The sequence below is a fragment of the Theropithecus gelada genome, chromosome 9 (assembly GCF_003255815.1).
Source record: "Theropithecus gelada isolate Dixy chromosome 9, Tgel_1.0, whole genome shotgun sequence".
In the NCBI taxonomy this organism is placed as follows: domain Eukaryota; kingdom Metazoa; phylum Chordata; class Mammalia; order Primates; family Cercopithecidae; genus Theropithecus; species Theropithecus gelada.
This window is the reverse complement of record NC_037677.1, coordinates 121,550,570-121,576,230: the sequence shown is the minus strand read 5'-3', so window position 1 is coordinate 121,576,230 and position 25,661 is coordinate 121,550,570. Positions and strand designations below refer to the sequence as shown.

The 25,661-nt window shown below is 49.1% G+C and overlaps 1 protein-coding gene across 6 annotated transcripts in view; it reads left to right on the top strand.

Moving 5' to 3' along the window:
• The window catches only part of CTBP2 (C-terminal binding protein 2), a 172,012-nt gene that overhangs the window by 104,788 nt on the left and 41,563 nt on the right, over window positions 1-25,661 (top strand). For all 6 annotated transcript variants that reach the window (XM_025395706.1, XM_025395708.1, XM_025395707.1 and 3 more), the window contains one exon: window positions 16,618-16,776. In XM_025395706.1, coding sequence (XP_025251491.1) covers window positions 16,719-16,776 — 58 coding nt within the window. In that variant the 5' untranslated portion in view covers window positions 16,618-16,718. The remainder of the gene's footprint in view (window positions 1-16,617; window positions 16,777-25,661) is intronic.

Sequence of the window (25,661 nt, the reverse complement as noted above, 5' to 3'; positions counted from 1 at the left end):
CATGCAGCTGAAAAGCGTTCCAGCCTCTTGGAGCCTCCTCCTTCCCACAGTCCCACTCCTCAGAGGGACTCCCCTGCTAACAGTTGGGTATGTGCCCACCTGCCTCTTTGATTTTTTTTCTTTTCATGACTTTACATGCTAGTCTGGCTTTTTGCTTCTGCAGATGTTCTCTGTCTGCTCTGGAGAGCTCTCCCTTGGAGTGTGGTTCAGGGATTGTGGGGTGTGGCTTCATGAGACATAGCCATGTTTTGCATCTGGCTGGTGTGGCTCAATCTGGCTCCACAAGCCCCTGCAGTGCTGCTTCTGGGGGAGCGGGAGATGTACATCAGGGTCCTAAGGACATAGGACTAGGAGTAAACTGGCCATGTTGAGTCTCAGGTTCTCTGTAAAGTTTGGATTTGGTGACCTCTATCTACAGTCTCAGCAGGCTCCAGAAATGCCGTGATCCGAAACCATCCAGGGCCACCCAAGCATCTGGGCACATGAGGGCATGGCACCTGCGTGGTTTTTGCAGCCTTCCCATTTCTGCCCCTTGTGTTGCGGATGAGGCCTGCTGCTGCCTCGGCTCATGGCGTTCCCCATCTCAGGAGCAGCGGTGTTTGTGCCCTGAACCTCTGTGCAGACTGCCTTTAATATTTACCTACATGCTCTTTTTCTCTGAGAGCTCAGACTTAATCGTAGCTGCAGTTCAAGGACCACTTCTAAGAATAAGAAAGCAGGAAGGTCTGTTCACCAGTGAATTACCGTTCAGAGGGGGTCTAGGAGGCTGCATTCTTAATGTGGGGCCCAAGCTCTGATAGATGTTTTTCATGTTCCCCAGATTTATGGGTGTGCATGAGTCAGAGCGGAGACCCCAGGGTGCCTGAGTTAACTCCATGCATGTTGAGCATAGCCCTGGAATTTATTTTAAGCATCTGGGGTAAGTGAACATAACAGCAGACTTTCCGTTCCTTCAGCCTGTGTGCATTGCTGGCGTGAGGAGAAGAACGTTTACCCCGTGAGTTTACAGAAGTGGATGTATCACAGACCTCGTGTCAGCCTGGGCAGCGGAGGATTTGGAGGGTTTCGCTTGTTTTTTGTTAGTGTCCTCTGTCCTGTAGGTAGTGTAAACTTGCTGCCATGCATTATAAATGTATTACTGTTTTTGTCTTTTCTGCTGAACTGTACTGTATCAGTGACCATAGCCGGTGTGATGGATTGTGTAAAGGGTTGTATTAGTTATCTATTGCTGTGTGACAACTTACCTCAAAATGTAAAGGCTTAAAACAACAAATCTTTATTGTCTCACACTGTCTGTGGGACGGGAACCTGCACAGCTTAGCTGGGTGCCGCCTTGCTGGGGCCCTCACGACATTGCAGTCAGGATGTCAGCGGGGTTGTGGTCTCTTCTGAAGGCCCGGCTCGGGCAGGGTTCAGCTTCTCATGGACTTTGGGACCGAGGACCTCAGTTTCCTGTTCCGTGAGTCTCTCCTTAGGGCAGCTGACATGGCAACTGGCCTCTGTGGGAGGGAGGGAAGTTGGCAGGGAAGATGGGAGGATGCCCACACCGGTAGCCCCAGTCTTAACCTAATCTCCGAAGTGGCATCCCCTCACCTGTGTATACTGTCTGTTTAGAAGCAGGGCTTATACAAGGACATGAATTCCAAACGTTGGGGGTCTCTGGGGGCCATGGGATTGATTCTTTTTCTGGCATCCACAGTGCGAATGGGATCTGCCCCAGTCAGGGAGAGGGTCATGGTCAGCTTGGAAAGCTCTCAGTGGGCCTCTGGGGAGGGGCAGGGATTCAGAAAATCCTTCATGGCCCTCTACTGTTTCGTGGCCACGCCTTTGTCACTGGTGGGTGGCTGTGCAGAGCTCTCAGGCTGCAGAGTCCCCAGAAGTCCTGTAGGAGCTGGAGAGGGCACTGAGATAGTGTGTGTGCAGCCTCAGTGAGGGTCCTGTGTGCAGTCTGATCCTCTGCCAGGTCGCTGGTGTCTTGTGGAGCTGGGCGTGCAGGGCAGTCTGTGGCCGGTGCCCTGCCCTTCGGAACTATGTGGCATCTCTCCTTTTCCAAGTGAAGTTCCCATTTCCCTTCCTCTTCCCACATCTCAGACCCATCTACACCTTCGGCTCTGGGCTGAGACCTCCCCTCCCATCTTCAGGAGCGTGTATGAGATGTTCATCCTGGCATCATCTGAGATGCTGTCTCTGACGCCCAGAGGGTCTAACCTCAGACCTTTCAAAAACCAAAACCTATTAGCCTCACCCCATCTCTGCCTCTCCTGAGCTGACCCTGTTGATTTCCCAAGGGCCTTGGGAGTAGAGCAGACGGAGCCCAGGAGCCACTCATCCCTGGGTGCCCTCCCCAGGAGAGCCTCTGGGAGGGGCCTGGAGAGGACAGAGGGCCTTCCTTGCACTGCTGTGTTGGGGGACGCCAGGAGGGGCTGCAGCCACCTGATGTGCAGGAACCTGGACTGCAAAAGTCCTGTCACTGTGTCCTCTTGCTCTCTGGTGGGTAGTGAGGTTGCCATTCAAAGGATAGAGTGGCAGGTCATTTTCAGTGGGCTCCTCCTGCTCCCGTGTCCTCAGTGTTGACAATGCACTAGATCTTTCCTGGAGGTGAAGGAGCCCCGGCTTTCCAGAGATGAACCCCCAGTCACACTCCAGAAACCTGGGAGAATGCTGCACCTGCCCTGAGGGGCAGCCTTGGCTTCGGTGGCCCCGTGGATTCATGCTTGAATTGTCTTGGAAGTTCTGTGGGTTTTTGTTTTCTCCTCTTCTTCTTTCTTTCTTTTTTCTCTTCCAATAAGCCTTTTGTACTCCTAAAGTTCTGTATTTTGAAGAAATAAGTATACTTGGGGTCAGCAGCTACATGCTGCATGATGCGTATTCATGAACTTCATTCTGGGGGAAGATTTTGAGAATGGACCAGAGAGAATGCTTTGACAATCAGATAAGGTTTTTTTTCAAAATTTCCCATGAACTTGGGAAGTGTGGAGATGCACATGGCTGTCCCAAAGCCATATGAATGGAGTTGACCCGAATGCCTACATCCCACCTGAGATCCAGTGGGTGCTCGGTCTGGGCTCCCATGGGAGTGTGTTAGGGCGGCCGCCAAGCAGGAATCAATGGTGCCTGTGATTGTGGACCCCAGATTCCCGCTGGAGCACACACCACGATACACAAAGCCCAGACCGAGGCGTTCAAAGGCACGACCACCATCTGTTTGCTGCTAGACCCCAAGGGCATTCTTGGTAGGTTCTTCCCTCCTCTGTGGGCCGTGTGGGGATCACCTTTCTTTGATTTCCCAACCCTGGCATGAGGCTGATGGAATCTTCTGGGTGTTGTTAATACAGACAACACAAAGGCAGGACGGTCCAAACAGTGAACTCCCAGACATGAGACACAGAAAACAGCTTAAGGGAAATAAGGTTAGAACATTCCCTCTTGGGTCTCTCCCCTTGCGAACACAGGTCTGAGCCTCTCGGGAGGCTACTCCCTGCATGTTGTGGGGGTCAGCTCTGGGGCCTGCAGCCCCTCTGACCACTGCTGGGGAATGGCCACAGGCACACCTCAGGCCGTGCGTGTTGAGCTCTCCGGGGTGAGATTGGAGGGTGAAGGTTGCCTCTCCCCATGAAGCAGGCTTGGGTTGACTTGGCACTTTTTAATAAAGCCAGGATTCTGGACAGATTGCTGCCCCTGCACCACAGCCAGGCTTCCTGCCAAGGTGGTCCTGAGCTTGCAGGTCTCAGCAGCACAGACCCCGATCGGTAGGTGTGAGCCTCCCATCTGTTGGCATGTGTTGGCGCGCTCAGGCTGCTGGAAGAAGGTTTCACAGGCCAGGACAGAGATGTGTGTTCTCAGAGTTCTAGAGGCTGGAAGTGTGAGATCAAGGCATCCGCAGGGGTCTTCCTTCCAAGGACTGTGAGAGAAGGTCTGTCTTCTTAGCTTTTAGACGCCGTCTTCACATCGTCTTCCCCGTCTGTGTCTGTGTGTCCAAATGTCCTCCTTTTTATGAGAGGATTGGATTAGAGTTCACTCTAATCACCTGTTTAATTTGATTGCTTTCTGTAATGACCTTATCTTCAAATAAGGTTCCATTCTGAGGTCCTGGAGCTTAGAACTTTAACATAATTGGGGGTCCGTAATTTAACCTGTAACAGTCAGTGTGACCTTTGGGCATTTAATTGAAAAGGTTTTTTTTTTTTTTCTTTTTTGAGATGGAGTCTTGCTCTGTTGTCCAGGCTGGAGTGCAATGGCATGATCTCAGCTTCTCAGCTCACTGCAACCTCCATTCCCTGGGTTCAAGCAATTCTCCTGTCTCAGCTTCCCGAGTAGCTGGGATTATAGGCACCTGCTAATTTTTGTATTTTTAGCAGAGACAGCGTTTCACTGTGTTGGCCAGGCTGGTCTCGAACTCCTGACCTCAAGTGATCCGCCTGCCTCGGCCTCCCAAAGTGCTGGGATTACTGGCGTGAGCTACCACACCCGGCCTGAAAAGGAATTTTAATTGCTTTGGGGACTTAATTGACATCAAGACCATAAATGTTGAGGCTTGGACGGCTAAGGCAGGAAGTACATGAGGAGTGGGCCTCCAGGGACCTGCCTTTCCCTAAGGGTCTTCGTGTACCATTTTCACATAGTGTCTGGGGTGGGGACATAAACTTGGGATCCAGATATCCCGAGTCCTTGGACCTTGTTTCCCATTTATTTGTCTGGCTGGGGCTCTGACGTGCACAGTATCCCCATAAAATGTCTCAGAGCAGATTTTTAAATGGCCATTACCTTGTCAAGAATTCTCCAGTGGGATTTCATGTAAAATTAGGATCCCTGATAGTTAGCACGCGGTGAGCTGTAATTCTCCCCACGGGTGATTGTATTCATGGGCGCCATCCACCCTCCTCATCCAGATGGCTCCCCTCTCTAGAGGATTTCAGTGCAGGAGGCCTGTGAGGACCCCAGCTCCTTATGACAAGACTGCAGTTCTCTAGAAGATTCTCATCAGGAGCCTTGCCTACTCCTTCCCAGCGACCTCTTTCCGCTAACTTGTATTTTAGCTATAGCCTGGAACATTCTGAGCTATGGTGAATATTAAAATGGGGTGGTGTACCCATCAGAGACCTGGAGACCGGAACTGGAAGCCACTATGAAACAGGTGAAATGATTGAAGAAGACAGCTGAACCCCAGCGATGCCCCACAACGGAAAACAAAAGAGCTCTTTTGAGCCCCACCCCCACCCCTTTCTTTTCCCGGCATTTGATAGGCAAAGATGAATTTGTGTGACACAGGAGTGTCCCACCCTCCTCCTCCCCATCAGACTCTGCGAGGCGCCGCTCTCCCTTTGGGTGCAATCATGGATACCAAACAAAGCTTTCTTCCCTCTGGGTTTCCGTTACACAACCGTCCTCCACGTGAAAACCGTGTTAAGCAAAATGAGTAGCTGCAAGCTATTTTATTTCATGTTGTTAAATAGCTGTGTATAAGATGAAAATTTTTCTCTTTATGACTCAGGTTGAAAAGATAAGGTCTGGGAAGCGGTGCCTTTGAATCTAGAGACTTTCTGGAGTTAGGGACGTCTGATTTCCACCTATCAATTCCACGGCCTCTCGCAGGGGACAGGGTACCGGTGCCCCCATGATGCTGCAGAGCTGCTTCTGGTGATAGAGACGCACTATGGAATGGGAATATCTGTAAGGACCAGCCATAGAGTATCTGCCCTCATAAAGCAAACATACTCCTCTACTCCTGAGGTCTGAGTTGGCTCTCCTGGGTGCCAACCTTTACATGAGTGACACCTTACTTGAAATGAAGGATGGGCCACCCCAGGCGCCTGGAACACTTTTCTCCCACTACATGCCCAAACTCCTGGTGTCCCAGAGGGTTGGCCCCTCAGACATGGGGTTTCGGGAGCTGAGCTGTGCATTGGGGCAGTGGCCACACTGGCCTGGTCACGTCAGGCTGGGCAGAAGAGTTGGAGCGGGTGGCTCAAGAGCCTTGATTTGGTTTGACTCTGTCACCCGGCTGGCATGGAACTTGGAAGGCTGGGTCCCCACTCCTTCAACAGGTCGGCCCCTTTGGAGGGAGCTGTCCTGCTTGTTTTTGAGATAATCTGTCCAGACACTTGGCAGCCCAGCCAGTGTTTGCTTTGATAGCTTATCTCTGCCTGTCCAGCTCGAACTCCCCTTTCCCACTGTCTTCGACCATGCCTGCGGGTCTCCACCTCTCCTTGGCCACCAGGGAGCCCTCATTCCTTGCTGAAGGTTCCACACTGAAGTGGGTTGTACAGACGAACCTCTTCCGGGAAAGTGAAAGCAAGTCCCACTAAATGTGATTTGGGGCAAGCTTATGAGGTATTTGTGACGTCAGAACCATGAAGAGAAGGTAGAGAGGCACATCCTGGAGGCTGCCTGGGGGAGGTGGCACCGGAGCTCAGGTGGGGACTCCCCAGGATCTGTACGTCTATCCAAAGGCAGCCTCTGCCAAGTCAGACCAAGCGTGTGCTGTATCACCCAGTGGCGTCCTGCTGCTGTGGCAGCTGTAGCGGCTTTGAAATGATGGTAAGAAAGTGTCCTGTGACGGTGGGGACTGAATTAGGTACATGTGTCTCCTCTACTGGGGCATTAGTGGGCTACACCAGCCCCTCCTATTCTTCTCCAACCAGAAACTGTCAGGTGCCCTCCCCGTGTGGAGAAGAGGTGGCCAGCATCTTAGAACTTGGTGAATGGGGTGGGTGGGTGGGTGTGTGTGTGTGTGTGTGTGTGTGTGTGTGTGTGTGTGTGTGGCCAGGCGGGCAAATTGAGGCCAGAGAGCACATTAATGTGCATTCTAACCAGAATCAATTTCTGGGGAAGGTTGGAAAAATCCCCCGTTCCCCACTTTCCTTTCTAAATCAGTGTCTACCAGGAAAAAAGTTGTGTATCTTGAGATCATACTCGTTTCACAGCAAACTGATCCTGGTGTTGAGTCAGATTGAGCAGTCACCTATTGATCAAGTGTGCATAGTGCCCCAGAAGCTCTCCTTTGTAATGGAAAGCCTATCGGGCATGTGTGGAGCAGCCCAGCCCAGCTGACCCGTCCCCAGCACCTTCCTCTCTGTGTGTGTGTTCGGCCTCTACCAACTTGTTTCCAGTTTTCAACACTGACTGGTTGATATCACCGGGCATAATGGAAAAATCATTTGTCAGGGTGGCCCCTGGCTGCCTTGGGTCGGGGACCCCACGCCCTGGGCAGGGAGCCTCCCTGCTTCTTGGCCTGTACCTCAAGTCACTCAGCTGTGAAAGCGGGACCCCCAGCTAGCATCTCGGGAGATAGACAACAGGTAGGGGCTGGCACTGCATTCCCTTTCTCCGGCATATCATGCTCCTGGAAACGAAGCATCTGCTGCTGGAACGGTGGAACCTTCTGCCTCTTTCACATCCGGAATTTTCTGGGAAATGTAGCATCTCATCCATGGGACCAGGCCTTCCCTTCTAGGAGTAGCCGATCTTATTTTCTCCAGGTGCTTGTAGAGCCCAAGTTGGGATAGAAATGAGGATGGTGACTCATGGCCAAGAGGCCTCTGGAAGGCCATGCAGGGTGTGCAGTGCCCTCTGCCGGCCAAAGGGCCCCATCGCTGGACACCAGGCCTCCCTTGGGCTGGGCCAGCTCCCAGGACGGGCTGCAGCAGGAAAAGGTCAGCCCACGAGGGTGGTCTCCATTGGTTTTGAGAGCAAGCAGAGACTGCAGAGAGCATGTCCTTATACGAGCATTCTGGACCCTACAGTGTCAGGAGATGAGTGGGCTGGGATCTCAGAAGGCCCCTAAGGACAGTAGAGTCCCCACAAAATCAGTCGAGGATTCCAGGCCTCTCTGAGGCAAAATCCAAAGGCAAACATCTTAAAAATCTAACCTGAAGACTTTTTTACAAATTCATATCTCATCATTGCAATTTGTTTGATAAGTAGCAATTTCCTATAATTGCCTTTATTCGATATTTAAATACAAGGGCAATTCATGTGTTAAGTATAAGCTAAATAATTAAAAGTTACCTTAAGAGGATTAAATCTTCCCCCATTTCATATACTAAGACAGCAATGTTTAACATTATCTCATTAACAGTTTATTATATACACTATGATACATATAACACAGTGTTCTATCATATAATTACAATTGACAGTTGAATACATAGTCTAATAAATTGTATTAAGTTTTGCATAGGTTTAGCATATAACCTCCAGATTTTTCTCTCCAAGAAGTGTAGCCTGGTGGCTCTTGCTTTTGCAAGTCCTCACGTTCAAAGAACCTTTAGTGGCCATCAGTCCCCATGGCTTTTACACCATACTGGACACAACAGATGCATTGTGTGTGCCCAGTTGTATCACAGGCTGCAGATTTTGCCCTGGCGATTTTAAGGGCACAGGAGTACCCACCCAAGTGACAAAAGATGCATTTTCTGATGGAACCACTTCTGTCTACATAGAGTTTGAGATCACTAATTTTTTTTCTCTGTTCAACCAGACTTCTCAGCTATAGATCAAAATGTTCATGCCAGAGTACGAAAGAGAAAACTGGAAAAGGAAAAATTAATTTGCATTCCTGATTCCTCATGTCTAAACAGACAGGAATAGAGGTGTCATTTAGTTTGTTTGCTTATTTGCTTTTATCCCTTTTTTTGCTTAGCCTTTAGTATTAAATAACACTATTAAAACGAATATACTGTTTATTTTTAAGGCATATTTGGAAGACAGACAAGTGCTTTTAAAATGTGTGAAAATCCTAAACACAGGAACAGCTCATTTTCTTTAGCAACAAAGACCAACACTTAATTTCCATTATGACACAAATCAAACAACCAATTAGGAAAATCACGAATTCTTTCTGCTGAAATCTTCTGTTCTTGATTATAGCTTTTAGCAAGTGAAAATATTTAGAATTGTGGAGTCTTGCATTTAACATCAGGAAATGTATTTTCGTGTGCTCACAACCCTTAACCAGAGCAGGAGGATTTGCTCAGCTTTCTTGGCCGAAGGAAAGCCTGGGTTTTAGATTTGCTCACCTCCTTCTGTGTGGCAGCCCAGAGCCTCATAGTGTGCCATCTCCTAGCACTGGCTCCACGTGCTCAGAGACTTTGTGTACGTTTCTTTGAGATTTCTTACCCTGTGCAGCTTATGGGGGCTTCACTTTGAATTTTTTGGTCATTCCAAAGCCCCTAAGAATTTTTGGTGGGAGTTAGATGGACAGAACAGAATTACATGTCCACATTCCTTAACCTCATATCCAAATTCTTTTTTTTTTTTTTTTTTTTTGAGATAAGAGTCTCACTCTGTAACTCAGGCTGGAGTGCAGTGGCAGGATCTCAGCTGACTACAACCTCCACTTCCTGGATTCAAGCGATTCTCATGCCTCAGCCTCCCCAGTAGCTGGGATTACAGGCGTGTGCACCACCATGCCCGGCTAATTTTTTGTGTTCTTAGTAGAGACAGGGTTTCACCATGTTGGCCAGGGTGGTCTCGAACTTCTGACTTTATGTGATCCGCCCTCCTTGCCCTCTCAGTGTGCTGGGATTACAGGCATGAGCCACCACGCCTGGCCCTCATATCCAAATTCTAAAATACTCTGATAGTGGCAGAATTTGGCCTGCCCTAAATTGTGGAGTCTATTTTTTATATTCTTTTTTAATCCAGTTGAGTCAGTATGATTATCTGTTCTGGCACAGATATTTAGATGGTTGATTTGGGAGTACACCGTAATAGATTATGGAGGCCATGTATTTTTTTTTTTTTTTAAACCCAAGCACTTGTGAATTCTGTAGCGTACCTAGCCTTGGGGTGTCGGAAGTGGGTTGTAGCCCTGTGTTGGCCACAGCTGGGTTGCCTGCATTGCATCAGCCCTAGGGAATTAGAGGGTAGGGCCCTTGGAACTGATGGAGGGCATGTGACCAGGGTGTGACAATGTCACCCTGGGGTTGGGCTGCTGGGTGCTCCCTGGGGAAATATGAGCTCCCCAGTCTTTCTTTGATGGTAGAACCAGAGTGAAGCTTCAATGTGTATATTAGAAAGGGTCACGGCTGGGCGTGGTGGCTCACGCCTGTAATCCCAGAACTTTGGGAGGCCAAGAGGGGTGGATCACCTGAGGTCAAGAGTTTGAGACCAGCCTGGCCAATGTGGTGAAACCCTGTATCTACTAAAAATGCAAAAAAGGGGTGGGCTTGGTGGTGTGTGCCTGTCATGCCAGCTACTTGGGAGGCTACAGCAGGAGAATCACTTGAACCCGGGAAGTGGAGGTTGCAGTGAGCCGAGATTTCCTGGACAACAAAGCGAGAGAATCTGTCTTAAAAAAAAAAAAATAAGAAAGGGTCCTGCTAGTTACCTTAAGGGCATGGGGTATGGGGGCTCTTGGAAAGGGAGATTTTCCTGTATACCATTGTATTGGTAGTATATTGGAAGTCAGACACCCTCTTAATACCCAAAAACATAAAGCTAAATTTGCAAAAATTAATAATCAGGAAGCAATAGTCACTTTTGGCCATCATCTTAGTTTGGGCTGCTGTAAGAAAAATACCATCGACCGAGTGACTTTATTTCTCACAGCTCTGGAGCCTGGGAAGTGAAAAACCAACGATCTGGCAGATCCAGGATCTGGGAGGGCCTGCTTGCTGGCTTGTGGACTTCCTGGCTGTGTCCTCACGTGGAGCAGCGAGATCGTCTATTGGGTACTACGGACTGGGTGCTAATCCTGTTTCTGAGGGCAAAGCTTTGCGAATCACCTTCAGAGGCCCAGCACCCAGATACATCACTGTGAGAATTAGGGTTTGAACATCCATGAGTTCAGCATTCAACATGGAAGAATTGTAGGGTACACAAGCATGTGGTCCATAGCAGCCATTCTGAAAATTGGCTCCTCTAAGCTCATTTCCTACCCTAATTTTCTCAAAAAGCTTCATTTCCTTCCTTAAAGTAGTTTTAGTAATTTTGTTATTAACTCTGGTGTTATGGTTGCCATTTAATCAAAGGCTGGGCCAGTGCTTTTTGACCCACTGATCTGATCCCTGACTCCTTTAGGACATTTATTTTGTTATATCTGGTTTTGCCATTGTTTTAAGTTTGAGACAGGCTCACTAGGTTGTCCAGGCTGGAGTGCAGTAGCTTTATTCACAGGTGGAATCCTGGCACACCACAGCCTCAAGACTACTGCCCATCTCAGCCTTCTGAGGAAGGAGACTACAGGCACATGCCACCGTGCCCTGCTTATGTCTGGTTTTTAGTAGTTTTTTCCAAGTGTAGTTTACAAAATAAAATGCTCATCACCTGTTCAGAAGATTCTGCCCAGCTCTCTTCCTAAGAAAGGCATCTGTTGCACAAGTTTGGCTTCTGAAGCTTATGGAATGTGCTCTTGTGAGGTGGCCTGGGCACCTGTCGCTCTATTAACTCCAGATGAAAAGTCAGAGTAATTTCTGGGCAGGTGTCATTGGTGGGCTGGTGTTCTCAAGGCACTGTTAACTGGCACCGAATCTGCAGATGTGCCAATGGCACCGCCCGGACAGGATCCTCGGCTATGCGTGCAAGTGCTGGGTGTCACTGCCACCTAGACTGTTGCTGCCTCCCCATCTTGGCACAGTGGCCACACAGGCTTCTAGCTGAGCCTGCGGGTGCGCTGAGAGGCCCTGGAGGCTTCGGTGAAGGAAGCTTTTCAGGAGTGAGTCCTGTCTTTTGGGATCCCAGGCTCAGAAGGGTGGTGGACCTTGTGCATCGATGCGGCTGTCTGGGTTGCTGGGGTCTTTTCTTCCTGCCTCAACCTCTCAAACATGAAATCTACACCCCACTCATACTTAACAATGAAATCTGACTTCTCCAGAGACACATTCAGAGAACTTTGCCAGAACTTGCTTAACTACGATGATATTAATTTGTGAGCATATTGTGAAACTCGGTCTGCCTTTATTAACAGAATGTTTAAGTAGATTTCCTTGAAAGAATTGAAAGCCATCATCATGTTTAACTGGATTTGAAAGAAATTTCATTTTGAAGAAAGGCACTGTCAGAGGCATGCCTTCTATAAATCCCTTCAGCTGCCTATTCTTGATGAAGACTAGGAAGTGGAGTCAAGAAATCGAGAGGGTCAGCCGGATGCGGTGGCTCACACCTATAATCCCAGCACTTTGGGAGGCTGGGGGAGGGGGGCAGATCACAAGGTCAGGAGATCGAGACCATCCTGGCTAATATGGTGAAACCCCGTCTCTACTAAAAATACAAAAAATTAGCCAGGTGTGGTGGCGGGCGCCTGTAGTCCCAGCTACTCGGGAAGCTGAGGCAGGAGAATGGCGTGAACCCAGGAGGCGGAGCTTGCAGTGAGCTGAGATCACACCACTGCACTCCAGCCTGGGCTACAGAGCAACTCTGTCTCAAAAAAAAGAAAAAAAGAAATCGAGAGGGTCTATAAAACTGAGTTGATGGGCTGGGTTTTTGTGCTGTGTAACCTAAGGGCGCTTGGTAGAGAACCTCATGATGGCGGCGAGGGAGCTGGTGATGGTCATTGAGTAAAATTAACCTGCCCAGATTTTAGAAATCCTGCCCTTTCGCCTGCCCTTGATTCTGAATGTGTTGGAGTTTGATAGCCAAGCAAGGGGTTGTAAAATGTGCCGTTTTTCCTTTTTGTTCTCTAATTTCTTAAAAATCTGACATTCTCTGTGATACCTCCACGGAACACACCTTCCATACGTGTCCCCTCTGCAAACCACCAAGTATCTCCAAGTGGCTTTCTTTTCCAAGCCTTGTTCGTCTTCAGAAGGGAGCTGAATGTCCTGACACCAAATATTTCAGCCCTGGATCACAGCCCTCACTTCAAGCAAATAAAATTTGAAGTCCACGTTTCTGATCTTTGGTTGGGGTTTGGCCTGTGACTCCCCAAAACTTCCCTTTTAGGGGGAGGCAGTGTTTCTTCTTGTGAGGTTTGGCTTCAGGGCACTCTTCTTCCTTTTGAAAAGATACAGCTTTCCTGTTGACCGTGAACTTTACTGAGGTTTACCTCCCAGCCTCAGCCAGAAGGGAGTGAGTGTTCCCTGCGGGGTTAATGTGCGAGGGGGTGTCAGAGGAAAGGCAGCAGCAGCTCGCAGAGACCTGCGGGCTCCTACCCAGTGCTTTTGTGCACATTCTCACTGGTTGGTCCTCACTGCCACTTTGGGACATGACAGTGACATCCCATTCTACAAACAAGGAGCCTGAGTCTTCAGAACAGCTCATCCAAGCTCATTCCACAAGCAGGGTCTAGAACTCCCCACCCACAATTCCGCCACTAACATGGTTTGAGGAGCAATTTCAGCAGAAGTGGAATAGTGAAACACATTCCCCCTACTTTTTTTCCTTCCTTATTTGTGCCCGTGTTGTTTGGTGTTTTTTGGGGGGGAAATTGATTTGTGAGTGGAAACTGGTTTAAAATAAAGGCAGAGGCTGGTTTTTGTAGCAGGCATCACCAAGAGAGCTGTGATGATGTCAGGGAGCCCAGAGTCAGTGTGGACCGGGGGTGCTGGCTTGTTCAGCATGGAGACCAGCTGGAGTCCGCTGTGTGCAGCTCAGCTCCAAGGAGGGCCTGTGGCTGTCATTGGAAGATGGTTGTGGTAATTAAGTCCTCGTAAATAGCTTGCTCCTTGGGAGGGCTAAGGAGGAAAATGTCACATTTCATACATTCTTGTTGCAAAAGAAATATCGGGGGAGGGGATTCAGGCTACACAAATCAATGGTCACTGCCCAGACCAGACCCAGAGGCTGGTGGCCTTGGGAGCCAAGATGGCCAGCACTAAACATGGGTCGGTGCCACTGGCCAGGGTGTGCAAAAAGAAACCCACAGAAGGGCCAGAACAGAGGGTGACCCCCCTTTCCCCCCACCCCCCAAAAAAGCCAGACATGGGAGTCAGCCTCTTTTTTTTTTTAATAGTAGAATGTTGGCGTTTGTGGAAGCTGATGGCTGATCTTTCCTTTGATTGCATGATTGAAATTCTACTTATCAATTTTTCAGGAAGCCATCTAATTATACAAATTAGAATTCAAAGGAAAGCAAAAAGAATGATTACGCCTCACTTGGGGATTGGGGGAGGAGGGTGTGAAACCCGCCTTGCCTCAGACTATAATGCTGTCATTTTTCATCTCCGAGGTCTTCACAAAAATTAACTAATTAATTCTTTTCCCCCCTTGGATGATGCAGCTGACGTGCAATTCTGTTTTTACAATAGAGTTGAGGGGGGAGCCAGACTACAGTTTGGCCATCAGAGCTTGGGCCTGAGCAAATGACAATTGCTGGCCCGAGCCTCCGTGGTCAACCTCACCTGGAGTCACTTGTGGGTGGGGGGCATGGACAGAAGCCCAGATTGATAGGTTTGGCCCCTCGCCCCACCTCCAGTAACTCTCAAGTTGGCTACAGTTAGGGACTCTTTTTTTGTGTGGTTGCCTTTCAGAAAGGCCAGCACTGGCCAGGTGCAGTGGCTTACGCCTGTAATCCCAGCACTTTGGGAGGCTGAGGGGGTGGATCACTTGAGTTCAGAAGTTCGAGACCAGCCCAGGCAACATGGTGAAACCCCATCTCTTCAAAAAATACAAAAATTAGCCAGGCATGTTGGCACATGCCTGTAGTACCAGCTACTAAGGAGGCTGAGGTGGGAGGATTGCTTGAGCCTGGGAGGTTGAGGCTGCAGTGAGCCATGAGCTTGTCCCTGCATTCCAGCCTGAGTGAAGAGCAGACCCTGTCTCACCAAAAATAAAAAAGCCAACACTAGCAAAACCGGTTTTTAAAATATATCCATATGGATCTGCTCAAAGGTAACCCCACACATTCTAGGACAACCTTCATCTCCTGACGGATCAGATATGGTCATTCCCCATTTTGGGGGAACTTCCCAATTGTTGAAAGGGTTTGGTATCTCAGGGATGTTACATTAATTATTTATATGATTGGAAATTGTGCTTTTTCCTAGCTCTTTTATTGAAAATCACATAATTATCGCCATAAATCTTTCGGATGCCTTTTCAGCCTCGTTGCTGGGAAATTAGCCATTCACTTACAGAAACCTGGTAGACCTGAGTCTGACCTTTTGATAAAGTAACTCTTAATGTTTTGCATAACTGATGGCCGTACATCATCATCCTCATTTCTACCCCTTGGGCCTCACTTTTGTCTTCCATCTCTCCTCTTTCTTTCCACTGAGAACCCCTTTTTCTGTGTGTGTGTGTATGTGGTTGTGGTGATGTTCTTAAAATAAGACTGATTTAATTGTGTTCCTTGGGGAAAAAAAAAACACAGAAGACAATAGAGTGGGCCTTAAATGTTGTGCTTCCCAATTGAGATTCTTCAAGCCTTTTTTTTTTTTTTTCCAAGACAGAGTCTTGCTCTGTCACCAGGTTGGAGTACAGTGGTATGACCTCAGCTCACCGCAGCCTCCACTTTCCAGATTCAAATGATTCTTTTGCCTCAGCCTCCCGAGTAGCTGGGATTACAGGTGCCTGCCACCATACCCAGCTAATTTTTGTATTTTTAGTAGAGACAGGATTTTACCATGTTGGCCAGGCTGGTCTCGAACTCCTGACCTCAGATAATCCGCCTGCCTTGGCCTCCCAGACTGCTGGGCTTATAGGCATGAGCCACTGCGCCTGGCCAAGATTCACCAAGCCTTCTTTAATCAATGTAAAGAATGCAGTTCCAGAGCAGTGACTCAAAAGCTGGGATACTGGGGACAGCAGTTAATGATCTGGACCTCACCTGGCACATTGGTGATAGTCAGAGGCTTCCAAAGTGCTCAGATCCTGACCCTTCCAGAAGGAGGATGGGCAGCAGCTCCTCTTCCCCGGGCCTCAGTCAGGTCTCCCTCTAAGGAATCCCACATACCCCAAACTACGTGGGAAACCCTTTCTTGCCTCCTCCATCTGCCTCACCTCTGTCTGAAACGTCATGGGGATGCTTACACTCTCTCGATAACAAATACTTCAGCCCATATAGGTGGGACCCAGTGTCAAGGCCAGCAGCCTGGGACCCTGCCCTTGCTGGTGCTGACTGCGGTCCCCTCCAGCGGCAAGGAAGGTTCAGGAAGGTGGCACCGGACGAACGTTGGTTAGGAGCTGCTGGGGCTTCCCACCCGCGTTCTCACGTGATAGGGTCAGGATTTTGTGTTGTGCTGAGCTGTGGCTTTGATCCCTGTCCCCTGCGCTGCTGTTTTGGAAAGCGTTGTTGTAACTCAAAGGCCTTGGCAGAGCCCCTCAAGTTGCCGCAGTGGATGTCTGCATCTCAGTGCGAGTGCGTCCGGGGCAGGTCCAACTGGCTGTCACTTGGTCTCTGCCACTGGAACACAATTTATTATACTTCAAATTGGTCAGTAAATTGGCATTTATAGCCTTAAAGTTAAAAGCAAGAGGTCTGTTGGAATTTGCTGCTTCCAGAAATAACTGACGATTGTCTCGTGTGCATTCACTTGCTTTCTATTATGAGATGATAAGCAGGAGGCGGCTGAGATGCACTTGGGACAACCACCATTCCCATGTTTTGGGAAGAGAGCAAGTCCCATGAGTCCGGACGGCAGGTTCCCTTATAGAAAGTAGCAGTTAAGTCCCCAATGAGCTGTTGCCCCGTGCCCGGAGGGTCTCCAGAGAGTAAGGATTCTTTTCTGCTTGTTTCAGGGTTCATAGTGGCGTCATGCACGCAGACTCCTGCGAGTTCCCTTAAGTTCTTAGAGGACTGCTTTGCCTTTTGATCTGAGAGTTGCAAAGTTCCATAAAGAATGGCCCTTGTGGATAAGCACAAAGTCAAGAGACAGCGATTGGACAGAATTTGTGAAGGTAAGAGCGTGTTTGGCGGTTTTACCAAACATACCTAGTCCCTCACTCAAATCTTGCTGGCTGCTCCCTTGAGTTGGCTGTGCCACCCCCACAAGCCAGAGTCCCTCCTGCGATTCCAACACCACACAGCATCGGCACCCTCTGCTGGGTGCCCTTGGCCATGGGCCTGGCCTTGGCTTAGGACAAGGCCTGGCTTCTGGGGCGGGGTTGGGGACTAGGAGGACAGTTTCAGGGCTGGTGGGCCCTGAGGTCCATGTCTTCCGTGTATGATGCATATGAAAGATGATGTTGATTAGGACCATCTTTTTTCACTTCCTGAAATCTCAGGACTTTACCTGTTTTGGATTAAGATATTTACGATGCTGAATTCCCTGATGTTATGAGATTCCTGAAGAGCCCAGCATTGCCCCTCGTGGTGTGTTCATGTCCCTGGTATCTTTGGAAATGTCTGGAAGTGTTCTATTCGTGAAAAGAAAAATAAACATAATTAAAATCTAATGGAAACCTGGGGACAAAACTCTGAAGTGTTGATTAAGCACTGTACTCTCCCAGATAGCGGGTGGTAAGGAACCACCGTGTGGATCTGGGTTTGGGGGTGAGTGCGCCTGCCAGATGGGGGGGTCGGTGCTACAGGGCTGCTCTTTGCTCAGGGTGATTGCTGGTACTGCCCTACAGGGTGGCTCTCGGAGGGAAGCGAAGGTGGCTCCGCAGCCCCTCTGCACCCCTTCACGCACACGTAGTAGCTGAGCACCAGTTTGCAGACAGGAATATGCAACCCACAGGCCTTCCCCCGCAGCTGCCCCATATGGAATTATCCGTCCTATAAGTAGATGTGGCTCAAGCCACACGGGGTGGAGACATCGTAGACATTCTGCTGAGTGACTCCACGGCCCCACAGAACTCTGCGCTGCAAGATCACAAAAGCACTGACATTCCGGTTGTTCAGTATAAGGAGTTTGATGTTAAAGGGGTTTTTTAAAGTAAACATTCGCGAACTATAAAAACCTACAGAGAGGCCGGGCGCGGTGGCTCAAGCCTGTAATCCCAGCACTTTGGGAGGCCGAGGCGGGTGGATCACGAGGTCAGGAGATCGAGACCATCCTGGCTAACATGGTGAAACCCCGTCTCTACTAAAAATACAAAAAACTAGCCGGGCGTGGTGGCGGGCGCCTGTAGTCCCAGCTACTCGGAGGCTGAGGCAGGAGAATGGCGTGAACCTGGGAGGCGGAGCTTGCAGTGAGCCGAGATCACGCCACTGCACTCCAGCCTGGGAGCACAGCGCGAGACTCCGTCTCAAAAAAAAAAAAAAAAAAAAAAAAAAAAAAAAAAAAAAAAACCTACAGAGAGGTTGGTAGGATAGTACAGTGAACACCAATATGCCATTCAGTTTTCCAGATTTCTTGGAGGGGAGATAGAAATAGAGATATACATATAAATAGACACGTGTGTGAGTAGGTGATGGATTTTCTTCCAGAACCATCTGAAAAAATGCAGGGGCAGCCCTTTACTCTGGAGTACCTATGGCATGGCACCTTTTATCCAATTTCCTACACCCTCCCAATACTTTAAGGAAGCCCAGGAATCTAACCTCAGGACAGTATTGTCTAATACAGGATGCATATCCGCATTCCCCCCACGTCTCTGCCTGTGCAATAGGTAAGGGTCATTCTTTGTGTTGAGTTGTTACATCTCTCTAGTCTCCTTAGTCTAAAATTATCCCCTGGGCTTTTTGACTTTCAGAGACACTGGACTTACTGAAGAGCCCAGGCCCCATTGATTTGTAGGCTATTCCACAGTATGGGTTCTCCCGATTGTATGGGGAGTTGTAAAATTTACTCTTGACTTCCAGTGTAAAGGTGCTCGATTGAGGTTACTGAGTACTTGCTTCTGGAACATGCTCATGATTCAGCTTTCCAGGGTTAGTAGCAGGAATGCCTCTGGAGCTGATTCCACCCGCTTCACCGGGGATTCTCCGGGGGTGTTGCATCGGAAGCTAGAATGGGATTGAAAAGTCAGCCGCGTTTTCTCTGTGTTTCCATGGCTATATAAACCTGACTCGGGCAAAAGCATTGTCTGCTTGCAGACCCTCTGTCCCACCCAGACAGGTGCTGAAGGATGGTTCACCAACCTTCCCACCCTCTTCATGTGTAATAGGAAATTTTCAGCCAATTTTTTATAACAGAAGTTTGCGTTACCTTGCACATGTGTAGTGTTCCAGATACATTTGCAGTTATATTGTTTAAATTTCTCAGTGACCACTATCCACGCAGACAGGCCAAAATGCAGTTACTCTAATGTGGGTCGCCATCTATTTGTCAGCTCCCTGGGCATCTCATTAAGCACTCACAGTTGGTCCCGGGTGCTTTGTTGGTGCTCCTCCTGTGTATAAGCTGACTTAGTCCTTGTGGCAGCTGTTATGGGTCAGGACAGGTGCACCCATCTCACAGGTGCTGCCAGAGAGGTGCTGAGCAGTGGGCAGTTTGCACCCAGGAACCTGGGCAGTCTGTTTTTCTCTGTTTGGCCTTCTCTCATATCAGCTCCTTGGATTCAGCTCTTTCTTCCACCTGAAGGCCTTGAACATGTAACACACACACACACACACACACACACACACACACACACACTCTCCCTCTAGCTTTGAATTCTTACCATGTCTCTATTGTGTCAACTACTTGTAGAATGTTCTGTATTGATATGCAGAGAGCCTGTCAAACTGTTTTTTCTTCCCACTGCCTACACGCGAGGACACAAGGACTTCTGTGTCCCTTAGGTTTGTTTTCTTTCTGGAATCAGGCAGGCCTCTCCAGGATCCCACTGCAGGTACTCCGGTGGAATCTGAGCATCACCCCTGCACAGATACTTCTACAACCTTTCCCTGCTTTCTAAGGCCTGTCCAGCCCCTTCCTCCTTGAAACTTTCAAAGCAAGAAAAAGTGGCATGGAGTTTGATCACTCTGTATGCCCAGAATCAGCCGTGGGGATTCACCCCGCCGTACTGTGTCTCTACTCTGGGAGCAGGACGCAGAGAGTCTTTGGGACTCCAGCCAAATGAGCTGGAATAATGACCTTTCTAGCCGACGTAAAAGCCAGATTTTAATTTTTTTAATGTAACTCTTTGAGTTTGATATTTATAATTTGTTTGTTTGTTTTTCTGATGCCTACTATCAAACAATCCTGTAATACCATGTAAGAATTATTATGAAGGAGCCCCCTCGTAACATAGGCTGATCAGAACAAGATTGTGGTCTCCTCATTCTCAAGTATAATTGAGGTTTTCCTATCTGCTTAGTTTGCTGACCTCATTGACATTGTGAACTGCACCAGCTGGAGGGTTTCAGTACCTGCCTTATCGCATTATGCCAGAACTCGTTTGGTGTGCCCCAAACATTTGTTGGTTGGAGATGAGGGCTAGCTAACAATCACTCAGCATTGCAAAGGGAGCCCAGAAGAACATCTTGCAGAGCCCTGGGTTTGTAGAACTTAATAAACCACAATGGCTGTTGTTGGTGGTAACTTTTTGTTAGAGTTTCTTCTTGTGGGTTATGACAGAATCAGTCCGTAAACGCTGCTCCCCTTTCCTGTTGGTATTGCGATCGCAACTTGAAAAAAGTATGTGTTTCGTTTTACTGCATTTTGTTCGAATGTGTTAGAGACGTGGAAAATGGTTCCGAGGCCGACATCAGCCGAGTTGTGATGAGTCCCCTTGTAACATGACTCGGGGAGGCTGCTTCTCCATTTCCTCTGCACAAATAAAAGGGACCTCTTCTTAAATAAACAAACTCATGAAACATTCCTCACCTCTGGAATGTTCTCACGACCACAGAGAATAAAAGGAATGAGGGCGATGAGCTGGTTGGATGGATGTGAGGAAGAAGGAGACAAGCTGGTTTCTATGAAACACACAGATAGTTAGAAATTCTGGGAATCTCGTTCTGCGTCATCTTTGTCATAGACGAAAACGAGAAGTCTTGAGAAGATGCTGCCAGGGATGAGGTGGAAGGAGCTGCCCCAGTACTTTCTTCTGTGTCGTGGGTTCTTCTGCTCTTCCCAGTGGGTTGAGCTTGCCGTTGTGGAAGCACATCTCAGTGGGATGTGCCCCCAAGCAAGGTCATTCGTATGTATAAGGAACAAAGACAGGTGCCTCCAGGTCGCCAAGGTTACCCGAGTGGTCTTGAGGTCCAGAGGGAGGCTCTCCTTCTTCCGGCAGCCTCCTTGCCTGGCAGACACTCATCAGAACCTCCAGGCTGAGAGCGACTTTCTCTTTCCCCAGGAAAGAGCAAAATCCACAGAGTGTTGACAAATGGTTTTGTTTGGTATTTGAGATTTTGTTTGTTTTTGTTCTGGGTAGCTGTTTTGTTTTCACCTATCTTTGTCAAAATGCATTGTAAAATCAGGACTTGTTTTTGTTTGCTTTTTAAAGCACTTTGAGCACTTTGTAAAGAAACAAGAGTTGAAGCCTGCCTATAGGTAGTCCACCAACAGTTCTAATAAATAACTTTAAATAGCCCCAAAATGTGGATTTTAAAAATGGGATTCATAATGTTGCTATACATTATAATTATATGTTGGGATCAGGCAATTATACACATTTCCAGCAATTATGTGATTAGCTGTAATTGCATTAGCTATGTAAATATACAATAGTCAACTAGACATGCCTTAAAACTCCAAAGCACAAATGAACATACCCAAACAATCTTACACAAAGGTAAAGGTTCAGGAAGCAGTCAAGGCGAAGCTTTACAGGCAAAAGTGCACTTGCAAGGAGTAAAATTTCATGTTTTGCCTTATCTGTCCCCGGCTTTAAGAGAAACTCAGAGTGAGGACCCCTCCCCAGGGAACCCGTCACCCGACCTGTTCCTCTACCAACCCTGGGAATGGGGTTCATAGACTGCCCTCCCTTTCTGCAACTGCGAATCAGGTTCAGTGTTTTATTTCTCTGTTGTTACTCATTTCTCAAGCACAAACATAAGCTTCTCTTTGCACTGGTCAGTTCGGTGATGGGCGGATGCCTTCATACTCACCACTTTTTTCTAATAGCAACATATTAAGGCTGCTTTGCTTTTACTTTGGGGGCCAGGGATGTGTAGTGCAATTAGAGTCAGTGGCTGGGATTTGGGGGTTCATCACCATCTTCTAGCTTGGTTCTGTGGCTGCGGTTTTCAGCTCCTGCCCCCACCACAGTGAATCGCGCAGTCTCCCACCCTCTGGTTGGTGGTGCCCTGTCTCCGTCGATGATTGAGTCTAAACCTCCCACAGTGCAGCTTGGAGCCCCTGGGCCCGGCTGCCCAGGGCTTTATTCTCAGTGCCTGCCCTCTTAGTCCCCGCACCTTTGGGAAAAGAGCAGCACCTTTGGGGAAAGAGCGTCTCTGGTTTCAGGCCAAGTCAGTGCCTCGTGGGGAGCAGTGCCTGGGGTGGGGGGCGGGGGGGTGGGCAGGGAAGGAGTGCCTCAGGGGGAACAGTACATACCCGTATTTGGAGGAGGCCCCGGGGTAGCCAGACAGCAGCAGACGGCAGCGTGCACGAGTGCAGAGAACCGTCTGCGCTCTTCACACAACTCAACCTAATTGACAGGTATTTGGGGTGACTGTGAACCAGAACCCCAACATACATTTTGCTGCCAGCTTCTTGCCCTCTCTCCTTTTCCAGAATGTACAGTGTTAAGCTGTGAAATGAGACTCCTCTCTGATTGGTTTCTACTGCTTGGCTCTCTTGCTACTAAAGCCCAGGCACCTTGGCTTGCGTGCTCGAGGGCGGTCCTCTGTCTCTGTCTCGTCTCCATCTACAGAGTCACCTCACGTGCCTTTCTCAGCCCTTCCACGTCCAGCAGGAGCCAGGCTGAGCACCCCAGCTGGGCTGTGAAGACACCGAGAGGAAGGAGCGTTCTGGGTGTCGAGCACCCGGGCACAGTGGGATCCCACACTCCCTGTCCCTCCAGCCTGTTTCTCATCACCTGAGGGTTTTGTTTTCCGTGCTCCGGTTGAAGAGATGTCTGTGCCAGGAGGGTCCCTCCCTTCCCATTTGCAACCTGGGGGATGGGTGACACGGAATTTTTCCGAGACTTGGGAGTGAGGCAGAGAGTCAGTTCTTTTGTGTCCGTAGAAAGGCTGACTGTCCCATCAAGGCCTGTGTGCTGAAACTGTCGCGTGCAGGCTCAGGTCCCTGTCAGGCGGCCATTCATATTTGGGCAGTGGATACTTTGCCTAGCTTAGTGTCCACCGTGCCCAGGCTTGCAAATGGGGCCGTTTGGGCTTTGATGTGGGCTCAGGCTCAGAGGGCTGAAGTGGTTGTGATCGGGGGCGGGGGCGGGAGGGGGGCTTCTGGGGACTGTGTCCATGTCTCTGTCATTTTTCCCCATCACACCATACACTCCCTTGAGGCCAGCCGTCCATCACCATCGAGTCATAGTCGACAGTTTGATTTACAGCCCGAGTGTCAAACGAAATGAAAAGCACGTGATGAATGGAGGGAGCACGTGCCGTGGAGGGAGGGGTGCGCTCCGCTCGCAGGTCAGGGGCTCAGCGGCCATGCCGTGGTCTGTCTCTGCAGGCACATGCATTCTCTGGATTATTTTTGGAGTGCTTTGCTCATCTTGATGAGTGGCAGATTTTTTGGACTAAGGACAAAGTGACAGGATTGGACTGAGAAAGCTTCGTGGGGGAGGGCTGGCTGAGCCAGCCCTGATTAGGAGCATTGCTAACAAAACCAGACAAAGGAAGAAGTCCTGGGACCTTCTGATCCCAGGACAGCCAAGGAGACCTCAAAACAGTGGAGTGTGATGGGGCGGGGCACCATGGAGGTGAGGTGGAGACTTTGGGAATCTGCAGGAAAAGCTGCTAAAGAGTGGAAGGGGCGGTGTTCATTGAGCACCTACTGTGTGGAGCATCTCGTGCCAGGTGCTCTCCAGAGCTGAGCGAAGCCTCTTGAGGTCAAGTGTGTTCCATTGCTAGAAATGGGAATCCTGACGTGGTCCAAGGTGAGGCCTGTCCTGCATCCCCAGCTGGGGTCCCAGGGCACACTTTGGCACCACCAATACTTTCAAAATGGGCCATGCAAGAGAACGGGCTTGCTTTTTTTATTTTGAAAGCCCATAATGAGTGGTAATCAAACCTAATTTTCACAATGCAGTTCTCAGGATGCTTTACAATATAGGCAAGAAATTGAGTCAGAAGCAATGTGCAGGCCTTTGTTTTCACTTACCATGGCTAAATATTGAGAGACATGAGGGCTGGGGCTTCTTAGGATGCAGCTGATCTGGAAAGGGCTGGGTTGGTTCAGACGCTCCACGTCACTCTCCTGACGTCCTTTGGTGCGTTGCGCGGGTGCCCAAGCCTCTGCGCTCCAGGCCCAGAAATTGGTGAGGGCACTCGGTGTGCAAGCAAGGGCGCGGTGCCACTCGGCCCCTTTGATAACTGAAACGATGTCTGGGCAGTTTTGCTAATTGTTGCTGTGTGCTTGTGTGATTTAGATGAAGGCTGCTTTAAAACCCAGCCAACTTTGTGTTTGCTGTGTAACCAGTGCGTTCGGTGTAGTCTCCTACCCTTTGCATTAGATGAGCCAAGTTGGTTACTTTGGGTTGAGGACTTTGGAGGCAGGGGGTTGATGAGAGGAAAGAAAATCTTGTTTTTTTGTTTTGTTTTGTTTTTTTTGTTGTTGTTGTTTTTGTTTTTGTTTTTTGAGATGGAGTCTCGCTCTGTTGCCCAGGCTGGAGTGCAGTGGTGCGACCTCGGCTCACTGCAACCTGAACCTCCCAGGTTCCAACGATTCTCCTGCCTCAGCCTCCCAAGTAGCTGGGATTACAGGTGCGTGCCACCATGCCTGGCTAATTTTTGTATTTTAGTAGAGATGGGGTTTTGCCATGTTGGCCAGGCTGGTCTCCAACTCCTGGCATCAGGTGATCTGCCCCCCCTCAGTCTCCCAATGTGCTGGGATTACCACACAGGCGTGAGCCACCGCACCTGGCCCGAGAAAACTTTTTTAATGGCACAAATTCCACAACACTTACCTTGACAGAAACATACAAAAATCCACCACAGGCTGCCCACATTTAAAAGCAGGAAATGGGTATGCCATAGGCCGATTTTTCTGCCCTGTGTCTGCTAGAAAACTGCTACCCGCTAACTTCCGCAGCCTCCCTGGGGAGGTGCTGGCTGTGGGAGATGCAGAGGGCACTGTCGTGTCTCCGTCCCGGGATGCAGCAGGCACCGAAGAGCCTCCTGAGGTCTTATTTCTGCCGTCACCTGCAGAGCTGCCCTGGCCCTTCGTGTCAGTGGAGGTAGGACCAGGAAATGGAAGCCCTGGCAGGTGCTGGACACCCCCTGGGGAAGCTGTTCGCTAAGTTGGGGTCTGCTGCCTCCTGAGAATGAGCTATCCCCTCATAAGGCCTTGAGACAGACCTGGCAGCCCAGCGAGTAGGCAGGTGACAGCACAGCTAAGAGGGACATGCCACTGAGCCAGAGACTCATGTCACTGTAGCCTTCAGCCTCACTGATCCCACCTGATCTTGTCTTTCTGTAAAAGTGAGAATTAGACCCCAGAGTCGTGTTTTCCCACTCATTTCAAGCAGTTTCCTGCATGATTATTCCAGTGGGAACATGAAATGCTTGTTGGCAGTTTGTCCAAAGGCTGCTGTTCCCAGCTCTTCTGGAACTTTCTGGATCCATCTCTGGAATTGTCTGGGTCTCTGTAGGTCTCTGTTGTTGGTAACTGACACCTTGTGTTGCACATGGACTTCGGAATTGGCTTTGGGCGGACATTGCCTGTCTCCCCGACATGGCTGTTGGGTTATTCTACACAACCAGCTTTTTCTTGGGTTCATTTTGTCTGCAAGAGAGTTTGGGTTTATCTTTCTTAATTTTCAGCAGATGATTTTTCTGTTATACAATC